Source organism: Bos indicus x Bos taurus, chromosome 11 (genome assembly GCF_003369695.1).
Source record: "Bos indicus x Bos taurus breed Angus x Brahman F1 hybrid chromosome 11, Bos_hybrid_MaternalHap_v2.0, whole genome shotgun sequence".
NCBI lineage: Eukaryota > Metazoa > Chordata > Mammalia > Artiodactyla > Bovidae > Bos > Bos indicus x Bos taurus.
The window spans coordinates 105,344,902-105,363,538 of NC_040086.1; the positions used below are offsets into that span (position 1 = coordinate 105,344,902).

At 68.1% G+C, this 18,637-nt stretch overlaps 4 protein-coding genes across 7 annotated transcripts; 3 read left to right on the plus strand and 1 right to left on the minus strand.

Annotated features, from left to right (window-relative positions):
• Window positions 1-195: 195 nt before the first annotated feature.
• On the minus strand, window positions 196-4,400 carry RNF208 (ring finger protein 208). Of its 2 annotated transcripts, none has more exons than XM_027556963.1 (2): window positions 3,737-4,400; window positions 196-1,672 (listed from the first exon to the last, which is right to left on the minus strand). In XM_027556963.1, the coding sequence occupies exon 2, from the start codon at window positions 1,172-1,174 to the stop codon at window positions 374-376; it is 801 nt and encodes a 266-aa protein (XP_027412764.1). In that variant the 5' UTR covers window positions 1,175-1,672; window positions 3,737-4,400; the 3' UTR covers window positions 196-373. The 2 variants fall into 2 exon arrangements, with proteins under 2 accessions (XP_027412764.1, XP_027412763.1); XM_027556962.1 differs by lacking the exon at window positions 3,737-4,400 and adding an exon at window positions 1,879-2,029.
• On the plus strand, window positions 4,382-5,738 carry CYSRT1 (cysteine rich tail 1). Its single transcript, XM_027556965.1, has 2 exons — window positions 4,382-4,764; window positions 5,060-5,738. The coding sequence occupies exon 2, from the start codon at window positions 5,068-5,070 to the stop codon at window positions 5,464-5,466; it is 399 nt and encodes a 132-aa protein (XP_027412766.1). The 5' UTR covers window positions 4,382-4,764; window positions 5,060-5,067; the 3' UTR covers window positions 5,467-5,738.
• Window positions 5,739-7,302: 1,564 nt separating this feature from the next.
• Window positions 7,303-8,202, plus strand: RNF224 (ring finger protein 224). Its single transcript, XM_027556964.1, has 2 exons — window positions 7,303-7,411; window positions 7,710-8,202. Exons 1-2 carry the CDS (start codon window positions 7,323-7,325, stop codon window positions 8,179-8,181), a joined length of 561 nt encoding a protein of 186 aa, XP_027412765.1. The 5' UTR covers window positions 7,303-7,322; the 3' UTR covers window positions 8,182-8,202.
• Window positions 8,203-9,285: 1,083 nt separating this feature from the next.
• Window positions 9,286-17,920, plus strand: SLC34A3 (solute carrier family 34 member 3). Of its 3 annotated transcripts, XM_027556960.1 has the most exons (14): window positions 9,286-9,757; window positions 10,409-10,532; window positions 10,771-10,860; window positions 11,232-11,360; window positions 11,441-11,584; window positions 11,653-11,764; window positions 11,853-12,048; window positions 12,244-12,333; window positions 12,429-12,516; window positions 12,630-12,797; window positions 12,875-12,991; window positions 13,150-13,274; window positions 14,396-15,373; window positions 17,628-17,920. In XM_027556960.1, exons 1-13 carry the CDS (start codon window positions 9,308-9,310, stop codon window positions 14,858-14,860), a joined length of 2,298 nt encoding a protein of 765 aa, XP_027412761.1. In that variant the 5' UTR covers window positions 9,286-9,307; the 3' UTR covers window positions 14,861-15,373; window positions 17,628-17,920. The 3 variants fall into 3 exon arrangements, with proteins under 3 accessions (XP_027412761.1, XP_027412762.1, XP_027412760.1); XM_027556961.1 differs by lacking the exons at window positions 14,396-15,373; window positions 17,628-17,920 and adding an exon at window positions 13,547-14,389; XM_027556959.1 differs by lacking the exons at window positions 13,150-13,274; window positions 17,628-17,920 and having other exon boundaries at window positions 14,396-14,982.
• The last annotated feature ends 717 nt before the right edge of the window (window positions 17,921-18,637 follow it).

Here is an 18,637-nt window from a genome sequence, read left to right on the forward strand (position 1 = left end):
CAGGTGGCTCACGCAGGTGCACACACACGCACACACAGGCCCCGCCTGGCCCCCACTGAGCAGAGCAGGCTGACCCCAAGTATCCAGCTTCGCTCTGGCTCCTCAGCCTGGACCCCACCAGGGCTGCCGCTCTGGGTGCCCACTCCCCCCGGCCCAGGCCGTGAGCAGGCCTCAGCTTCGGTGCAGGGCACGAGGTACAGGCTTTGGCAAAGAGTTTTAATGGCAGAGCTGGCTGCAGCGACAATGCCACATGGGTGGGGCCAGAAGCTGTGGTGGGCAAGGGGCTAGCGGGCAACAGGGCAGGGCCAGATCCCTGAAGCAGCAGGGAGCAGAGACCGGCGGGCGGGCGGGCGGGCGGGCGGGCGGGCGGGCGCTACATGATGGAGCAGGCAGACAGCGGGTTCCGCGCGTGGCACGTGCACGCAGCCCCGCAGTACTGCCGGAAGGTCTGGTAGCAGCTGCCCTCGGGCTCGCCACCCCACTGGCCACCCGACGGGGCGGTCAGCGCCTCGGGTGGCAGGCGGCTCAGGATGGACGTGTTGATAGCCAGCGCAGCCAGGCCGTAGTCAGTGAAGAGCACAGTCTCACGGCGGCAGGTGGGACAAGAGATGAACTTGTACTTGGGGCAGGACTCGTAGAGAATCTGCAGGCACTGCTCACACACGGAGTGCAGGCAGGACAGCACGCGGGGCCGCCTCTGCGTGGCGTTGTACGTGTGCCCGCACGTCGGGCACTCCAGAGGCTCCCCGGCAGCCGCGGCCACCGCTGCCGCAGGGGCCCCCGGGGCCGCAGGGCTGGGCCGGATCACGTACTGGTTCACGATGACCTCGTCCGCCGGCGCCACCCGGGGGAAGCCCAGCTCAGCGCTGCCCTTGCGGGGCCGCCGTGGCAGAGGCGGGGTGCAGGGTGCCCCTTCCAGGGCGGGCATGTCCCCCCCACAGGCCTGGTTGACGATGATCTCTGTGTCTGAGGGCCAGGCTCGCTTGGGTGCCAGAGCCGGGGCGGGCCGGGGCGCAGGTGGGAAGCAGGGGGTGGCCGCCTGCAGCTCAGGGAACTTCTCAGGGTGGACCATCTTCATGGCCTCCATCTTGAGGATGACATGGGGGCCCTTCAGGCAGGACATGAGGAAGCCTGGCCAGCCACCGCCCACCTCGGGCCCTGGGTCAGCCGGCATCCGGCTATCTCCAGTCAGACTGGGTGCTCGGGTAGGGGGGGGCGTTGGGTGGAGCCGGGGGGGCAGTGAGGGGACAGCATCCTGGTTGCCCTGTGGACTCCTGGGGGAGGCGGGCAAAAGCTTGGGGGGAAGGGCCCCCCCAGAGGCCACAGTGGCTTCTCAGGTCCGGTGCGCGGGGGAGGAGGAAGGGGCGGGGGAGGAGGAGAGGGGCACGGGGGTGTGGGCGGCTGCCCTGGGCCAGAGGTCGGGCCCAGGGGCTCACCCAGGGTCTCTGGCCTCTGAGGCTGGCCAGGGGGCGTTGCAGGAGGTCCCCCTGCAGCCGAGATCAGCCGTCCCGGGGCCCGGACATCCGGGCAGGCAGGGGCTAGGTGGGCCCCATGGCTCCAGGACAGGGCGCCCAGGGAAGGCAGCTAGCCTGAGCGCTGGCCGCCAAAGGACCCGGGCGGCAAGCTCGGGGTTGGCGGCGGAAGCACAGGAGAGGCCGGGGCTGGGCCGGAGCTGCAGGTGAGAGACGCCGTGAGGTCAGCACCTGGGCCCACCCTCACCCTGCACAAAAGACCGGGCGCCCGACCTCTGACCCCGACCCTCGCCAGACTCGGAACCCAGCCCCTTCCGCAGCCCCTCGCACCCGAGGCCCGACCTCTGCCCAGAAGTGGGGGCAGGCGAGCGAAGACCCCGCGCTGTCCCGCCCCGCCCGCACTCACCTGCCCCAGCCTGGCGTCCCCGGGCCGGGCCGCGCGCCGCCGCCTCCGCAGAGGTTGTCTCAAAGGCAGGCCTGGATGCGGCGCCCGAGCCTTGGCTCGGCGGCTCCGGCGGCTACCTCGGGCGATGGCCGGGCCGCGGCGGCTCCCGGGGGCGTGGGGCGCGGGCGCGGGGCTCGGCGCGGCGGCGGCGGCAGGTGCGTGCGGAGCGTGGCGCGTTCTGCGGCGGAGGCGCGGGGACCGCAGTGCGCGCGGCGCCCGCAGCGCCACCCCCCGTCTGGGGACCCGCGCGGGGTCCGCGGGGCGGGGCCAGTCTCTCTGCCGCCCCTCGATCCGCCGCGGGCCTGGCGCCCGCTCTGGGGGTCGCCCTCCCCCTCCCGCCGCGGGCCCCGTGGGGGTCGGGATCCCCACAGCAGGCCCCCTCCCGTCTCCCCCACCTCCGGCCCGCCTGCTGACCCTGGGTCCTGGTCAAGCCCCCTGCCCGATTCTGGAAGGGAAGGAGTGCTCTGAGATCTCACAATACCAGAGGGAGGAAGGGGAGATGGAGCCCTAGGGTGGTCCCAGGAAAGCTGGCCCCGGGGCCCCCACCGTGAGACTGCCGTGTGACCTCTGCAGAGGCAGGGTCTCTGTCAGTCCTTCCCCTCGGCCCCCAGAGAATGCCTCGGGTTGTTCCGGCTCACAGGTGCCCAGCTCAGGCCCGCTGAGGGCAGAAGAGGGTGAGCAGGGGTGGGCAAAGCACACATAGAAGGAGTGGGAGATGGAGGAACCCTGGCTGGGAGAGTGCTCCAAGGACAGGACGCTGGGTGGTGTAAGGGGTACGCAGCAGGTCAGACCGACGGCAGGACAGGCCCCATGGGGCAGCTCATGGAGGACACGCACCTACACGTACAGGCAGGGTGGCCTTTCCGGCACCCTGGCAGGTCACGGGTCATCACACAGCTGTGTGCTAACCTGATCCCACCCAGCAAGGCCTCATTCCTTTCTGCTTCTTCCTCGGGCCAGACTTCCCTGCGCCCCAGGATACACCCTCTGCCTGTGAGGAGCTGTCAGGTGAGAGGGAGGGCAGGGAACTGACGTGGCCTGGGCCTCCAGAGTGCCTTTCTTTAACCTGTCGTGGCCACGACGTGGCTTGCCGGCGTTCCTTTGACCAGCACTGGGCCCTGCTTCTGACCCTGGACAGACCCAGCCCCTCTGGCCACAGCTGCTCTGCTCTGTTACAGGCCAGAGTGCCCCTAGCTATAGCCCTAAGCCCAGCTCCTGCAGGGCAGCAGAGCCCAGCGCGGTCGGCATTCCTGACGAAGGGCCCCACGTGGGCAGGAGGCTGGAAAGGTGTTCTGGGCCCACAGGCCCGACTTTGCTCTCTCTGAGACCTCAGTCTAGTGCCTGCCCTTCAGTGTCACCCACCACTCCAGTGTGAGAGCTGTGCACGTGAGCAGGTGCCCAAGGGAGGGGCAGCGAGGGGCCCTGGCCCGAAGGCCGGGAAACTGAGGCAGCCTCGGCCAAGGGAGGGCTGGGGGTCCAGCCTGGGCAGCCGCTCTGCTCAGCCCCCTCCTGCCCCAACTCGAGGCCCCGCCCCGTGCCCGAGGCCCCGCCCCTGGGCTGAGGCCCCGCCCCGCCCGGGCCTGGAAGCGCAGCGCCGGGCCGGCCCAAGCCCGGGTCTGGCGGCAAGGGGCCGGCTGACCCCGAGCCTGGTCTTTGGGAAAACCCTCGAGCGCGGAGGCTTCTGGGGACTACAGTCCGCACCAGCCGCCCGCTTCCTTCCAGGCCAGGTTTGCGCACGCGCCGGCCCCCGCCCCTCCGCCGAGGCGGACGCTGTGGGGCGGCGGGCGGGGCCCGCGGAGCCTGCGCGGTGGGCTCTGACCTGCACGTTGGGCCGTGCGCGGTGGGCTTGCGCCGTGGGGCCCCCGATTCCGGCTCTGGCCCGGTTCCCCCCGCATCCGGTGCCGCATCGGCAGAGCTTGTGCCCAGACCGGTCTGACTGGCCCCACACCAGCCGCGCGGGTCAGCTGGCCTCTGGGCCACGTCTGATTGGACGCTGCCCTTCCCGGAGGCGCCCCCCCCACCCCGCGCCGCCCCGAGCGCGAAGGACGAGGGGTGCGGGCCCGGCCGCCCCAGGCGGAGCTCGCCAGTGCCAGGCCCTGCGCCGAGAGCGCACGTCCACTGTGACCCCGCACACAGCGACCCCAGGGCATGGCAGGCGCCAAGCGCCACCTAGGACTTGAAGCTGGGGGAGGTGGGAGGGCCAAGGATGGGGGCCCTGAGAGACGGGGCCCCCCGACCAGAGCAAAACTGTAGTTTCAGAAATGAGCAGGAAACGCCACTTGTGTATGAAACTCATGTTGCCAATAGAGAGATAAGTAAGTTTTATCGGCAAAGGTATGCAAACCAAACATTTTTTATCAGTTAGAAATTCCGTAAGCCTCCGAGCAGAGCAGCGTGCTCACTAATGCCCTGGTTTCTGCCCGCGGGGGGAAGAGGCTGAGGTCACCGTGCAGGCCTCTCCCTCCACTTCAAAGCCGTGGCTTTGAGACTGTGGGTGACAGCCAGGCCCCAGACCATCTGCGGGCCTGACCCAGGCTCCTGTCCTGCATTCCAGTGACCTGCCAGCTCCCTGAGGGCCAGGACATGCCCCAGATGGGTCAAGGCTGAATCAGCCAGGCTGGCAGGGTCCCCAGGAGCCCAGGCCTGGCCACCGCCCATCCAGGAAAGGAAGGGTGGGTGGCCACTGTGCTGGAGGAGCTGGGGCCTCCTGGCATCTTGGGAACCCCGTCTTTGAGCCCCGCCCAAGGCCCCACCCCTCCCCAGGAGGGAAAAGGCAGCTACCGGAGGCTCAGCTCACAGGCGCGGGGACCTGGGCAAGAGGACAGCGCGCCGCCACCACCGCTCCAGGTGGGTCCTGGGCTGAGGGACTTCCCCATCCGCGGTAGGACCAGCTTAGCTGTGTCTCCCAGCCCCCCACCCCCACCCCGCTTCCAGCTCCATCACAAGGCCCTGCCACTCAAGGAGGGTGGAGGACACCTGGGGACAGCTGAGAGATGCTGTCCCTCACAGTCCCTGCACTCTGCCATCTTGCACACACACACAGGCCTTGCACACTCAGGCGCTTTCACGACCTGGCTTACCTTGGGATGCAGCTGTTGCCCTCCATGGAGCTGACTTTGTCTCCTTGGCTCACCTTTGCCAGGCAGGGCCATGGACCCCCACGAGACGCTCGTCAAGAACCCATATGCCCACATAAGCATCCCGAGGGCTCACCTGCGGCCTGAGCTGGGGCAGCAGCGGAAGGCGGGCCCATCCTCTGCAGAGTCGCGGCCTCTGCCCGTGAGGTCCTGCACCCTGGAGCCTCTGGAGGCCGCCCCGGGACCCAAGGGCCCCAAGGGGGCTGCCTCCATCCAGGGCCGGCCGGCCTCTCAGCAGCCCGGTAAGCCCTGTGGCCGCGGGCAGCGCCCGGCAGGACTGGCCTACGCCGGCCCACCGCCCGCCCAGCGCGGCGACGACATTGCCCATCACTGCTGGTGCTGCCCCTGCTGCTCCTGCTGCCACTGCCCCCGCTTCTGCCGCTGCCACAGCTGCTGCTGCGTCGTCTCCTAGCCCGGCCCCCGCTGGCCCCGAGGCCCGGCGCTGCCAGCCGGCCTCTGCTCAGGCGGCCACGGCAAGGGCCTGGACGGTTGGGACTGCCACTGTGGCGTTGTCACGGGCACTGGCCACTCCCCTCCCTGGACAGCTGCAGCCAACCCACCGGGAAGGCTGACAGGCCAGCCCAGGGCCCTGGAACGGAGCCCTGGGCACTGCCTGTGCTGGGGACTCCCTTGACCACCTCTTCGAGGCCCAGGCCCAAGCAATAAAGCCGTGCGAGCTCCGTTCTGGACACTTCTTCCTTGCCACTGTCCCCGTTGGGAGGGTCCCAGGCTAAACGCCACCAGAGACCGCCAGCCCCTGTGGGACAGTCACGGTGGGGGCAGCTTCAGGACAACCTGACCTGCGGCCTCAGGTTGGCCCATGGGCTGGACAAGAAGGCCAGTTGGGGGCAGGTTAGACAGCAGGAAGATGCTGTGCGTGGAACCGGGTGCCAAGCCTGAGACAAGCTCCCAGAGGAGGGCCCGGTTGGCAGCACCGTGGTGGGTGGAGCCAGCGCGGGCAGGTTTCCAGGGGTGGGAGCCCAGGGCCCAGCACCCGGCCCAGCCCACCCGTGAGTCACCGCCCTGCCTCGGCCGGTGCGTCTTCCTGGTTTCCCACAGAACACCCCGGTCCCGATGTCTGCCGTGTGCTGTTCCCCACTGCCCTGCCTCTGGGGCCCGGGCTCTGTGGAGGTGGGAACACAGTGCTGGGCCAGACCCGTCTCCCAGCTGTCTGGGCAGCACGGCATGCCTGCGTGGGAGGCCGGGGGCGCTGAGCCACTCGGGCCTGGGGTGAGGCAGGGAAGCGCATGTGCAGGGGGAGCATCCAGGCCAGCACCAGGTGCCTTGATGTTTCCGGGATGGGGCAGACAGCTGGAGGAGGCGAGCTGGCCTCGCAGGACAGACAGGTCCCGGTGACAGCCCTCCCCTGACCCCTGGTGACTGGCCGCGTGGCAGGACCAGTCTCTGGGTGTGGGCAGACATGTCATTGGCCTGACTACATGGGGACTCAGGCATGCCAGGTTCCCGGCCCCTGGCCCCTGGCTGGCCCCCACAGGAAGATGACCCCACCCGGGGCAGCCACAGAAACCCGTCCAACCAGCCCAGGAGGCCGAGGGCTGCCAGAGTGGTGGGAGTGAGGAGGGGCCCTCTGGCCCTTGGCCTCCTCCAGCGGGGGAGGTTCTGGGGTCTGACTCCTTCCCAGCCCTCCCCGACATACCCCATCCTGCTATGCCACCGGGCTGGGCCTGGGGCCTCGGCCAGGTGTATGCCAGGGGGAGGTGACCTCTGAAGGGGTGCCTGGGGCTTTCCATAGCGCCCTGTGTTGGGAGTTTCTGGGTGGTCTCTCCACTCCTGTGCTCACGGGCCTCCTCGTGGGGCTAGCTTGTGATGGGAACACCGAGGGGATGGAAAGGCACCGCGACAGTTCAGCACGGACACGCACACAGTGACTGAGCCACAGGGTGGCGGGGCCCCTCAGGGCGCTGAGCTTGTGGGGGTCCTGGCAGGTTTCCTGGAGGAGGTGACGTCTGAACCGAGTGCTGAAGAGCAGGCAGCACCCAGGTGGAAGCCAGAAAGCTTTCCTGTTGTGAGTGGTGGTCGAGTATGAGTGGGTGCAGATCCGGGTCGCAAGGCAGGAAGCTGGGCAGCGCTGCGCAGCGTGGGTGGGTGGGGGCGGGGCAGGCAGAGCAGGGGCGTCTCCAGCCCAGTTGGCAGTCTTGGTGGATCCAGTTGCAAGCGCTTTGTGGCTGAAAGGGGAGCCCACGCAGCCCGCAGCCACCACCTGCCTCCCCGCTGACTGGTCCACGTTCAGCCAGTAACGTGAGCCCCATGGAGGGAGCCCCAGGCGCCCCAGGTCCCCCCAGCCCGCCCCCGGCCACCCTCGATCTGGACACAGCCGCCTGGCAGAGCAGACGCAGGTAAGACAGACCTGGGGCTCGAGCAGGCGGCTGGGGGGTGGGTATGAGCCTGGGAGGGTGCCCGAGGGCCACCGAGACAGGACCGCAGGCCAGGGTGCTGCCTCACTGGCAGTCACGAGGACTGAGGCTGTGCCCAGGCCCCGGTGTCGGGCAGCCCCACTGGCCACTGCCCACCTCCCACGTCTGCAGAGGCCTGGATTCCTGTCCTCTGGGGCGGGGGGAGCACTTCCCGTGTGGAGCCCAAGCCCGGGGGATGCTTGCAGAGGCTATACCTTGCCCCCTCCATATCCCTCCCCAGGATGCTGCTGCCGGAGGGGCACTCAGCCTCTGAAGAGGCCGCAGCCGCTGGGCCCCAGCGCGGTGACTGCATCGTCTGCTACTCGGCCTATGACCTCGCCGGGCACCTGCCCCGCCGCCTCTACTGCGGCCACACTGTCTGCCAGGCGTGCGTGCGGCGGCTGGCCACGCCGGCCCCTGCGCAGCGCTGGGTCCCCTGCCCGCAGTGCCGCCAGAGCACGCCCATGCCCCGTGGAGGGGTGGCCATGCTGGACCTCGACCTGGCCGCCTTCCTGGCCATCAGGGCCGGACGGGGGCCGTCTCGCCTGGAGCCACAGCCCCCCGGGCCCTGCAAGGGCAGCCCCACTGTCACTCAGCAGCCGGCCAGGCTCCTCCCCGCGTCGGGCCCCCCGCCCCGCTTCCCCCAGCCCGGAGGCTGCTGCCCGGGCTGCCGCAGCCTCTGCTGGGATCCCTCAGGCAGCCCCCAGCTCTGAGCGCTGCTCAGCGCTGCCCCTCGGAAGGGAGCCTCGGCCTGCAGCACGAGGCACCGCCTTCCCGAAACAGCTCTGCGTGTTCGCCCCGGGGCCGCCACCTAAGGTCGTGAGCTATGCCCACAGCGCTGTGCGCCCCTGCAGGAGCTGGAATCCGGGCCAGGACCCCCAGGCCCCACGGTGGTCTGTGTGCACTGCAGGGGCGCTGCTGTCAGAGTCGCCTGCGAGCCCAGCCCAGGTCTGGACGCGGCTCAGAGGTGGCTCCTGAAAGGGTCTGGGGGCCAGTGTCCGGGCCTTGGCTGCAGGCTGGGGGGGCAGGCCCAGCAGAGGCCGCTCCTGGCCTGATCGAGGAGGCCCCCTCCTTACAGAGCCCTGAGCCCAGCGGGAGGGTCTCTGCCTTCACCCCCTGTGAAGCCCACCTGCTCAGTGCCCCCGGCTCCCGCCGTGACGGGTGCTGTTTGGGGAGGACAAGCACGGTGGCTGCTGCTGTAGGTGTGCAAGGAGCTCCAAGCCGGGGGGTGACTGCCGACGGGCGCTCACGACAGCCGCCCCCTCCCCGGGCCTGTGGCGTCCTCTGCCTTCCAGGGGCGGCCACACAGACCCTCAGAGGGACCAGAGACAGACCCCACAGGTCAGACTGCCACACGCCCACCCCCGCTCGGGAAGGGGCTGCTGCTCAGGATCCCTGGAAGGGCCGAGGGGCCCGCCCCAGCCGTGGGGGGCAGGATGGGAGGGACGGGCCAAAGAATGTGCTGAGAGGACAGTCAGAAAGTTCCTCCTTCCCGAGGACAAAGTCCCCCAGCACCGACGGTTGGTGGACAGCAGGCAGGGGCTCGAGACAGCAGCCAGCTGGGGCGGGGCTGGCCCCCGCGGGGCCACTCACCCTCCCCGCATCTCCGGAGCGGGAAGGGGCCCGACTCCAGAAACAGGCACCTGTGAACAAGGGGGCCGGACTCAGCTGGGGAGAGAAACAGGTGGGCTCGGGTGCCGGGCTGAAGAGCAGTGTGGCCTGGGGTGGGCCCTCCTCCCACTTGCAGGAGAAGTCAGTGACACCTGTGACTGTGACCGTTGCTGGCCACCTCTGGGGCTGCGCCGCTTGGGAGCTCTGCTAGGCCCAGCCCTGAACTGGATGACCTCGGGGGTTGCTGCCCTCCCTGCCCACCTGGTGCAAAGAGCTTCCTTCTGGCCATGTGACAGCGGCAGGACAGGCACGAGAAGGCCTGCAGAGACGAGGGCGGACTTCCCGAGGGGTCCCCAGGATGGCCGGCCAGAGTGCCAGCATCCCGCCTGCCACAGGTGGCCAGCACGCAGCATCCTGTCATGTCCCTCAGACGTCCACGTGCGAGAGCCCAGCTCTGGGGGCCAGCAGCCCAGCCCTGCTCACCCCTGGGTGACGGTGGGGCCTGGAAGAGGCCGGCACCCAGGGCTGCGATGGTACCCCTGGGGGGCCCTTGGCTCCTTGGTAAACATTAATGGGCTCAGTACACGGCAGGTCATGTGTGCGCCCAGCGGATCTTTGACCTGCAGCTGCTCTCGGCCCGTGTCTCCTCCCCGAAGGTGCCCCTCACTGCCCACACAGGTAGGAGCTTCTAGAACCAGGCGGGGGCCCAGGACACTGGGGTCAGGGCTGGGTGACCTCCAGGCCCAGGGCTTAGCGCCCACCTCACTCTCCAGCAGCTGAGGTTGAGCGACCAGCCTGGGGGCAGCCAGAGGGAGGGGTTACCGCAGGCTCCCCAGGACCTAGACCCTGGGGGTCCAGGCCCAGCAGGCTGAGGAAGGAGCCTTGAGGTGGGAGGGCGTCAAGCCCCTTGTCCTGCTCCCCACCACTGGGAGTGGACCCTTATCAAGTGGAGACATTGCTGTTTGGTACCAAATGCCAAAGTCTAAGCTGTGACTGTCTGCAGTGGTCTCTGTGACACCCAATAGGAGACGCCCCGGAGTCCCGACCACTTCTGGCTACACCCTAGTACCCTGGGTCACCCACTAGCCCTTCCTCCAGCCAGAACCAGCAGCGAGCCAGGGATCCCTCCACTCTGTCCCCCCAAACCAGACTGAATTTGCCTGACAGCCACCTGGGGTCACTATAGCCATCCCCCTGCAGACGGAGGAAGGGGGAGACCACTGAGGCCAACAGCAGGTGGGAAGGGGGGACGGTGGGAAGGTCTCGGGCCAGGACACCCCAAGAGCTGGCGGGCAGGGGGCAGCGTTGAACTGCCCTTCTTGCCAGCAGATCTGGGTCTGGGCCTGGGTCCGTTCCTGCCTGAAATCCATGCCGCATCCCCTCACCGGGGGCCCGGCCCCTCCCACCCCTCTGGACACAGTTGGCCTGGTGGACCAGAGGCTGGGAGACGCAGGTACCAGAGACCCAGGGGCCCAACCTCCGCTGGCATCCCTGCCCACCCACCTGGCCCCTGACTCATCGCACTGGGGAAGCTGGGTGAGGGGTACTAGCCGGTCCCCAGGAGAGCCCACGAGCCAGACCCCTCCTTCCCGCTCCTGTCCCTCACCCCAAGCCCCTGTGTTGTGGGCCCCACCTGAAGGTATCCAGGAAACAGCTAGGTCCCTGGCCCTAGCTGACCCCAACCCCTGCAGGGATCTCTGGTTCTGCCTCCATCCTGGAAGACAGAGACATGGACCCCTGGGCCCTCCCTCAGCTGAAGGACACCGGACAGGCCTGGAGAGGTAGGTCTGGAGGAAGCGGGTGGCTGGTCCGGCATGGCTGCACCTTGCTGGGTGTGAGTCTGGAGAGGGTTCTCGGGGAGAGAGCGAGGATGAGCTTTGCTCCAACAGGCCACATGGAAACGCTCCACAGACCCCAACCAGGCCACCCGGTCCTTCACTGGGACTGCTACAGGCTGCGCTGGCCCTCCTCCTCTGTCCTGTGGGCAGTTAGGCTCCCAGGAGACCCCAGAGGGCTGTCGGCCTCAGCATTCTGCCAAGGGACAGAGAAGGGGGGTTGAGGCCCTGCCCTGGGAAAGGGGAGAAAAAGAAGGGGCCTGGGAAAAGGGTGCACGGGAGGCCCCACCAAGGACCTCCCTGGAATGTGTCTTCAGACCTCAGTGCGGCCGGCAGGGCGCTGCGGGTGCTCACTGGCTTCCTCAAGGCCTGTGGGCTGCTGGGCGGCCTCTACCTCTTCATCTGCTCCCTGGACATCCTCAGCTCCGCCTTCCAGCTGCTAGGCAGTGAGTGACCCACCAGGTGGCTGTGGGCTGGTGGCCAGCCTGGCCTCCCCAGCCTCAGGACACCTGTCTCCCGGATGCAGGCAAAGTAACCGGAGACATCTTCAAGGATAACGTGGTGCTGTCCAACCCTGTGGCTGGACTGGTCATTGGCGTGCTGGTCACAGTCCTGGTGCAGAGCTCCAGCACGTCCTCCTCCATCGTGGTCAGCATGGTGGCCTCCAAGCGTGAGTGCCCCTCCCCTCCGGGGATGGTGGGGGGGTGGGAGTGGCTGGCTGACGCAGCGCCCCCACAGTGCTGACCGTCCGGGCCTCTGTGCCCATCATCATGGGTGTCAACGTGGGCACATCCATCACCAGCACCCTGGTCTCGATGGCACAGTCAGGGGACCGGGACGAGTTTCGGAGGTGAGCGGGGTAAGGGGCAGGCAGGGGCCGGGGCGGCGATCCGGATGGTGGCCAAGACCAGCACCCAGCTGCCTCTGTGTGACTCCAGAGCCTTCGGCGGCTCGGCTGTGCACGGCATCTTCAACTGGCTCACGGCGCTGGTCCTGCTGCCGCTGGAGAGTGCCGCGGCCCCCCTGGAGAGGCTCAGTGCGCTGATCCTGGGCACCGCCAGCCTGCAGCCCGGGGGGCACGCGCCCGACATCCTCAAGGTGCTGACCCGGCCGCTCACACACCTCATCGTGCAGGTGAGGCGGCTGGCTCCTTTCCGGCAGGCCGCACAGGCCAGGGCCTGGCTGGAAGGGCTTTGCTGGGGAGACAGGTCTGGGCCCGGGGTCGGGTGGGGCAAGAGAGGGGTCCAGCGCGGTGACCCTGGCTGCAGTCCTCCAAGCCCCAGGCCAGTCCTGAAGAACCGACGCTAGACCCGGATCCTCTGTCCCCAGCTGGACGCTGATGTCCTTATGGGCAGTGCCACGGGCAACACCACCAACCGGAGCCTTATTAAGCGATGGTGCGGCACCAGGGAGCCGACGGTGAGGCGCCGCTAATCCCTGACCCCAGACCCGCCCAATTACCCGGCCCCGCCTACTCTGAGCCCGTCCTGAGCCTCACCGCCTTGCCTTCCCAGACCGCGGGAAACAGCAGCTACTGCGGAGCGGCGGCGGGGGGCCCCTGCCCTGGGAAGAACGGCTCTGCGTCTGAGGAGCCCTTGCCCTGTGAGGCCCGGCCCCGCGCGCCGCCCCGCGCGCCGCCCCGCGCGCCCCCGCCGCCCCGCGCGCCCCCGCCGCCCCGTGCAGCTCGCGGCTCACCTGCCCCCGCCCTGCCCCAGGCCGCCACCTGTTTGCGGGCACGGCGCTCGCGGACCTGGCCGTGGGCCTCATCCTGCTGGCCGCCTCCCTGCTCGTGCTCTGCTCCTGCCTCGTCCTCATTGTCAAGCTGCTCAACTCCACTCTGCGGGGCCGCGTCGCCCAGGCCGTGAGGACGGTCATCAACGCCGGTGCGGCGGGAAGCGGGGCCGCCGCGGGGGTGGGGGCGGGGAAGCGGGACTCGGGGTCACCGGCCCTCGCTCCGCAGACTTCCCCCGCCCGTTTGGCTGGCTCAGCGGCTACCTGGCCATGCTCGTGGGCGCCGGCCTGACCTTCGCGCTCCAAAGCAGCAGCGTCTTCACCGCGGCCACAGTGCCGCTCATCGGTGAGCAGAGCCCGCAGCGCCTGGGGGTGGGCTCAGGGCCCGTGATGACCCCCGGCTCCCCCAGGGGTCGGGGTGATCAGCCTGGAGCCAGCGTACCCTCTCTTCCTTGGTGGGGAGTGGGTGGGCTCAGGGCCGGTGATGACCCCTGGCTCCCCCAGGGGTCGGGGTGATCAGCCTGGAGCGAGCATATCCTCTCTTCCTGGGCTCCAACACTGGCACCACCACCACGGCCCTGCTGGCAGCTCTGGCCAGCCCCTCGGACATGCTGCTCAGCGCCGTCCAGGTACCGCCCTCCCGCACCCTCCCTCGCCTGCAGGCCCCTCCATTCCCAACACGGGCCTGGGACTTCCGCTCTGGGTCAGTCCCCCTCCTGTCCGGTCCTGTAGGCTGGTGTTGGGATGTGTGTCCTGGGGCCTCAGGCCCTGGCTCTCCAGGACTCCACCTCTGGCTGCCCACTCAAGCCCACAGCCTCGCCTCCTGGGACCCCAAGGACCCTGTGGGACTTGTCCGGGTCCCAGGCCTTCCCCTCTTCCCCTGCAACCTCGTCATTTCCAGGACCCTGTAGCCCCAGGTCTTCTTCCCGGTTCCAGCTGGCGGCTCTCCTGAGGGACCGCTGTGGCCTCAAGCCCCTCCATCTCACTGCCTTGGGATGCCCTCCACCCCCAGCGGCCTAAATGGCACAGGTCCCCACTTGGACGACTCCCCAGCTCCCTCCGTTCTCCCCTACCCAGTCCCAATTCTGCCTCCAGGACGCCTCCCGCCAGCCCCCCAGCTCTGAGCCCCACGCCCAGTCCCATTCAGTCCCTCTGATTCTCTCCAGATTGGCCCTTGGGCCCCACTGCCTCCATCCCAGCGCCCTAATAGGTGCAGCTCTCGAAGGCCTGGATCTCACTGGGCTGCTGCCCACAAGAAGAGATAAACCCCAGCGCTCCCCCACTCCCACCTGCTCTCTCGCCTCGGTTCTGTCTCTGTCCATTTAGAACCTCCCAGTGCAGAGCCCTGATCCCCTCCTCCAGGAAGCCCTCCAGAATGCACCCACCACAGCGACTCCTCGACTTCTCCAGCAACCCCTGGAGAGAGTTGTGTTCCCTCCACGTGTAGCCCTGCAACTCCTCACAGGAGCCAGGCCAGAACCTGGGGCTGGGTGGCTAAGCCCACTGGGGGATGAGCATGAGTAGGGTCGCTGTGGATGAAGCATAGGCGAGTGAAGCCAGCTCAGGGGAAGGTGGAATCCACAGGGCCATCAGAGACATAGTTACCACATGGCGATGCCGTACTAGGCTCCTGAGCCTCAGGGCACTGTGGGGTGTGGGAAGAGCGTGCCCACCACAGTGACCATCAGGGAGGGGCATGCCTCCCAGGGAGCCCAGGCTCCTGAGGCCCTCCCTCCCTCCCTCCCTCCAGGTCGCTCTCATCCACTTCTTCTTCAACCTGGCGGGTATCCTGCTGTGGTATGTGGTGCCCATCCTCCGGCTGCCCGTCCCGCTGGCCAAGTACTTTGGGAACCTGACCGCCAGCTACCGCTGGGTGGCTGTCGCCTACCTGCTGCTCTGCTTCCTGGTGCTGCCACTGGCCGCCTTCGGGCTCTCCCTGGCGGGGGGCGCAGTGCTGGCTGCGGTCGGGGCACCCTTGGTAGTGCTGGTGCTCCTCGTCGCCCTGGTCACTGTCCTGCAGCGGCACCGGCCCGCCTGGCTGCCCCGCCGCCTGCGCTCCTGGGCCTGGCTGCCCCTCTGGCTCCGCTCTCTGGAGCCCTGGGACCTCCTGGTGAGACGCTGCTGCCCCTGCAAGGCCTGCAGCCCCCCTCAGGCTGTGGCCAAGGAGACCCACTGCTACGAGAACCCCCAGGTCCTGGCCTCCCAGCAGTTGTGAAGGGCGCACGTGCCTCAGCCCTCGCCCCACTGACCTCTGGCGGCCCTGGGGGATCCCAGTAGCTGCGGACTTCTGAGTCACCTGAGTCGCCTTCTTTGCAAATAAAAAGTCTGTACCCAGGTGTGGGTGGTCTTCTCTCTCCAATCCGGGGCTGCATGGGGAGGGGCACCCTCGACCCCCAACTTCCCCCTACCCCCGCTTCGACCCCAAACTTTCCCCACCCTACACCCCACCCAGCCCGGTAGGGAGCTGGGGGTGGGGCAGTGCCTTTGCCGCCCTCCAGCGGACACTCGGGGGCCAGCGCCGAGCCCGAGCAGGAGCTGGAAGTCCCTGGAGGTGCGGCCAAACAGCCGAAGCCCGAGCTGTGACTCTCTCTCCGCGGCCGCTGGCGGCAGAAGGCCCTGAGTGCCGCGGATCCGGAGCGTGGAGACCCCGCAGCAAGAAGCTCGGGGTCCAGGGAGGCTGGACGCGGGCCAGCGACGCGGGGTCGCTGCGGGGCCCCGAATTCCGCAGGTGCGTCGCGGAGTGGGGAGGGCACGGGTGAGGACCGGGTGGCCCCGAGGCGCCCCGCTCCCCCGCGTCCCCGCTCTCCTCCCGCGGCGCGGCGCCGCGCCCGCCGCTGCGGGGCACGGGGCTGCGGGGGCGGCGCGGGGCTGCGGGTCGGGGGCGCGGTGCCGGCGGACCAGTGCGCGGTTACCCATGTCCGCCGGCCTGCACCGGGGCGGCCAGGGGCGCCACCCCGCTGTCCTGGGCAGAGCAGGTGCTCAGTGCCCCCACCCCAGGGAGTGGATCCTGCCCGCCACGCCTGGCGCAGCTCGCCCCTGGAGGCCGCACCTAGGTAAAACATCTCTGGGCCAGGTGCCCACCCGGGACTGGCTCCCCTCCCCCTCCCCGTGCCCGCGCCGCGGGTTTCCACATAGCAAGGCTTTTGTCCGGAGCCGGGCGCTGGTAACCCGACACCAGCCGGACCCTGTGCCGCCACAGCCCTGAGAGGAGAGGGTTGGCGGATCCAGTCTCTCCCCCAGAACTCGGGCACTTTGGGGTGCCCATGTGCAGACCCCTAGGCAGCTCGGATCCGGGGAGGGCTGGGGCGGGTGTATGTGTTGGCTGGTTTCTCGGTTTGCAGCTGCGACCAGTGACCACCTTCTGATCCAGGGATGCTGCCCTGAAGATGGGAGCCACCTTCCTTCCCAGCCCCCCAGGTGTGCCTAGCCAAACCCGGTGGGGGGACAGGTGTGAGTGGTCAGGAAGATGAGACGGGGACCTCAGAACCAATTCCTGTCCACAGTGGCGTCATCTCCCTCGTTCCCGGGTTCTCATAGACCCCCCTTCCCGTGTCCCCCAGCCCCTCTCAGCGCCCCCATGTCTCCTATCCTCCCAACAAGCTTCTAGATCTCCTGAGCCTGGGGCTCACCCTGGCCTCCGGAAGAGCTAGCCACCTGCTCTGAGACCCACAAGGGGCCTCGTGGGAACAAGACCCCTGGGGCAGGTCCATGTACCTATTTTTGGCTTCCCCCCACTTTTGTGACCTCAGGACACACCTGCCCTTCTGACATCAGCCTGACTCCCATGGAAGTCCCTGAGGAGGGGCTGGTCCTGGCTGTTTCCCCAGGGACAGGGGCGGGGGGCTCCCCCTCCCCATTGTGGGAAGGCAGTGAGAGGGGAAGCAAGTACCCAGTGCGTGCACCTCTCCTTCCGGGGGTTGGGTGAGGCCACCCACAAAGGCTGACTGCTGGGTCTTTTGAGGCCGTGAACCAGTGTCTGCCTGCTGCTCCCGCCAGGCGGTAATGCAGCCTCCCGCTGGGACCATGGCCACTGGTAAACAGAGCTGTCGCTGAGGACGCCTTCAACAGCTGCCGGCTCGGGCGGGAGGGCCAGGTGTCCGGCACTCCCACAGCCCCCACCCACTCTGCCCTGCGTCCCGCTGGGCCACAGACCCCCACTGGGCCGGGACCTCCCCCCAGCCTGGACCCGGTGGCTCACAGGAGCCCACCGCCACCCTGCGGCAGGAACGCCCTTGGGTAAGGGTGGGGACCTGCAGGGCCTCCCCCGCCACCGGCCGCGCAGAGGCGCCTACTGTGGTCCTTGGCCGAGGGCCACAGAGAGGCCTGCTGCCTCGTTCCCGCCAGTGCTCACTTCGGAAGGACAAGGTGGGCAACCTGGTGCCGCGAGGGTCCCTGGGGCTCACACCTGGGTGGGTGACAGCTGTTTTGTTACCCGGAAAGCAGGGGTGCCATGGCCACGCTGAACTCCCCGCCCTGTGCGCACTGGTCACAGGAAGCAGAGACTTCTGCCAGTGGGGGTCTCAGCCCAGGGTGGGTGGCGAGGAGGGAAGGCTCTGACAAACATTTCAAAGTGCCCCAACTCACTGGCTCACTTGGAGCAAAGTCTGAGCTATTCCGTTTCTCACTCATTTGTGACGACTCAGTGCTGCAAGACCCTGGAGCCTCCCTGCTGCAGTGCCAGGGCCTCGCAGTCCTGCTTGGGCAGCTAAGCTACCTCGCAGGGCACTGTGAGAACCCTAGATACCAGGCAGGGACCCTGCACACCTGACAAGCCACTGCCTGTGGCCAGCACCAGCCGGGCCCACCTTCCTGGACTGGTGCAGGGGAAGGGGCGGGTCCCCTAGGCCCTTCGAGGACTATTACTTTGACATGCTGACTCACACTTCAGGTCAGGTTCAGGACTGCAGCTGCAGACCACTCTCAGGGTATGTTAAGACTCATCCCTATGCCAGTGTGCTACTTCCCAACCATTTCATCCCCAGATTAAGTATACCGTGAAGTGCCCTAACGCTGCAGCACGCCAGGAAACGGCGGTGTCCTGAAGTACACGGTGAAGAGCAAGCACACTCTCTTTAGGTAGAAATCACCAGGTATTGCCCACAACATCCATGGGCTGGGGAGCGAGGAGGGCAAGAACCTCACTGAGAAAACCAGAATCTAGAGAGGACCCGCGGCCACAGCGAGACAGACTGTCCACGGCGGACATTACGAAAATATAATGCAAGGGGACTGTTTTTAAAATGATTGATTAAAAGTGTGACTACATGCAAGTTAACTGTTTTGGGTTTTTTTTTTTTTCTCATAAGTTGTTTTTTTTTTCTCCAAACAAAATTCAAGGAAAAGTACAAGCATTTGTTCAGCCAGGTGTACCGATGTGTGGTTGCCCAGAGGCCTGGGCGCGGCCCTCGTGTCTCCACGCAGCTCTGTGCGCTCCTGGGGCCAAGGCACCAAGGCAACAGGCGCCAGGCCAGCGCGGTCTCCACAACAAGCCGCAAGCCGCTGCCGAGCAGGGCCCCATCCTGCCCCGCCCGCCCCGCGCCCACCTCTCTCCGGCCGGGCGCCGCGGCCGCACGCGCTCGCCCACCTGCCCACGACCTATGCGGGCCTGAGGACCGAGGAAGGGGGCAGGCGGCCCCCAAAGCTCAGGGGGCGGGCCCGGCGCCGCCGCCCCTCGGCCTCCGATCCCCGAGGGCGTCCGTGTGAACGGCCCCGCGCCCCTCCTCCGCTCTAAGACTCCGCAAGATGAGCCCGGCCGCCCTCTAAAAGGCGCACAGCGAGGCCCGGGCTCGCGCGAGGGCCACGGGGCGCGCCCCGCCCGCCTGCCCGGGGCTCGGCCGGCCCCCGCAGCGCCCCGCCCGAGCCCGCGCCCCGCCCGCGCCGGTCCCCGCGGCACTGCGGCGGTTACCAGGACGCCGGCCCCGCCAGCCAATAGCTGCAGGCTGTCGGCGTGCTCTGCGGAGCCGGCCAATGGGAGCACAAATCAATCATTTGA

Bases quoted from the DNA above. Each gene is read 5' to 3' on its own strand.
- RNF208 (XM_027556963.1), bottom strand. From the start codon at position 1,174: ATGCCGGCTGACCCAGGGCCCGAGGTGGGCGGTGGCTGGCCAGGCTTC.
- CYSRT1 (XM_027556965.1), top strand. From the start codon at position 5,068: ATGGACCCCCACGAGACGCTCGTCAAGAACCCATATGCCCACATAAGC.
- RNF224 (XM_027556964.1), top strand. From the start codon at position 7,323: ATGGAGGGAGCCCCAGGCGCCCCAGGTCCCCCCAGCCCGCCCCCGGCC. The intron at 7,412-7,709 runs GTAAGACAGACC...ATCCCTCCCCAG, and splicing joins GCCTGGCAGAGCAGACGCAG to GATGCTGCTGCCGGAGGGGC.
- SLC34A3 (XM_027556960.1), top strand. From the start codon at position 9,308: ATGACCTCGGGGGTTGCTGCCCTCCCTGCCCACCTGGTGCAAAGAGCT. The intron at 11,361-11,440 runs GTGAGTGACCCA...TCCCGGATGCAG, and splicing joins CGCCTTCCAGCTGCTAGGCA to GCAAAGTAACCGGAGACATC. The intron at 11,765-11,852 runs GTGAGCGGGGTA...GTGTGACTCCAG, and splicing joins GACCGGGACGAGTTTCGGAG to AGCCTTCGGCGGCTCGGCTG.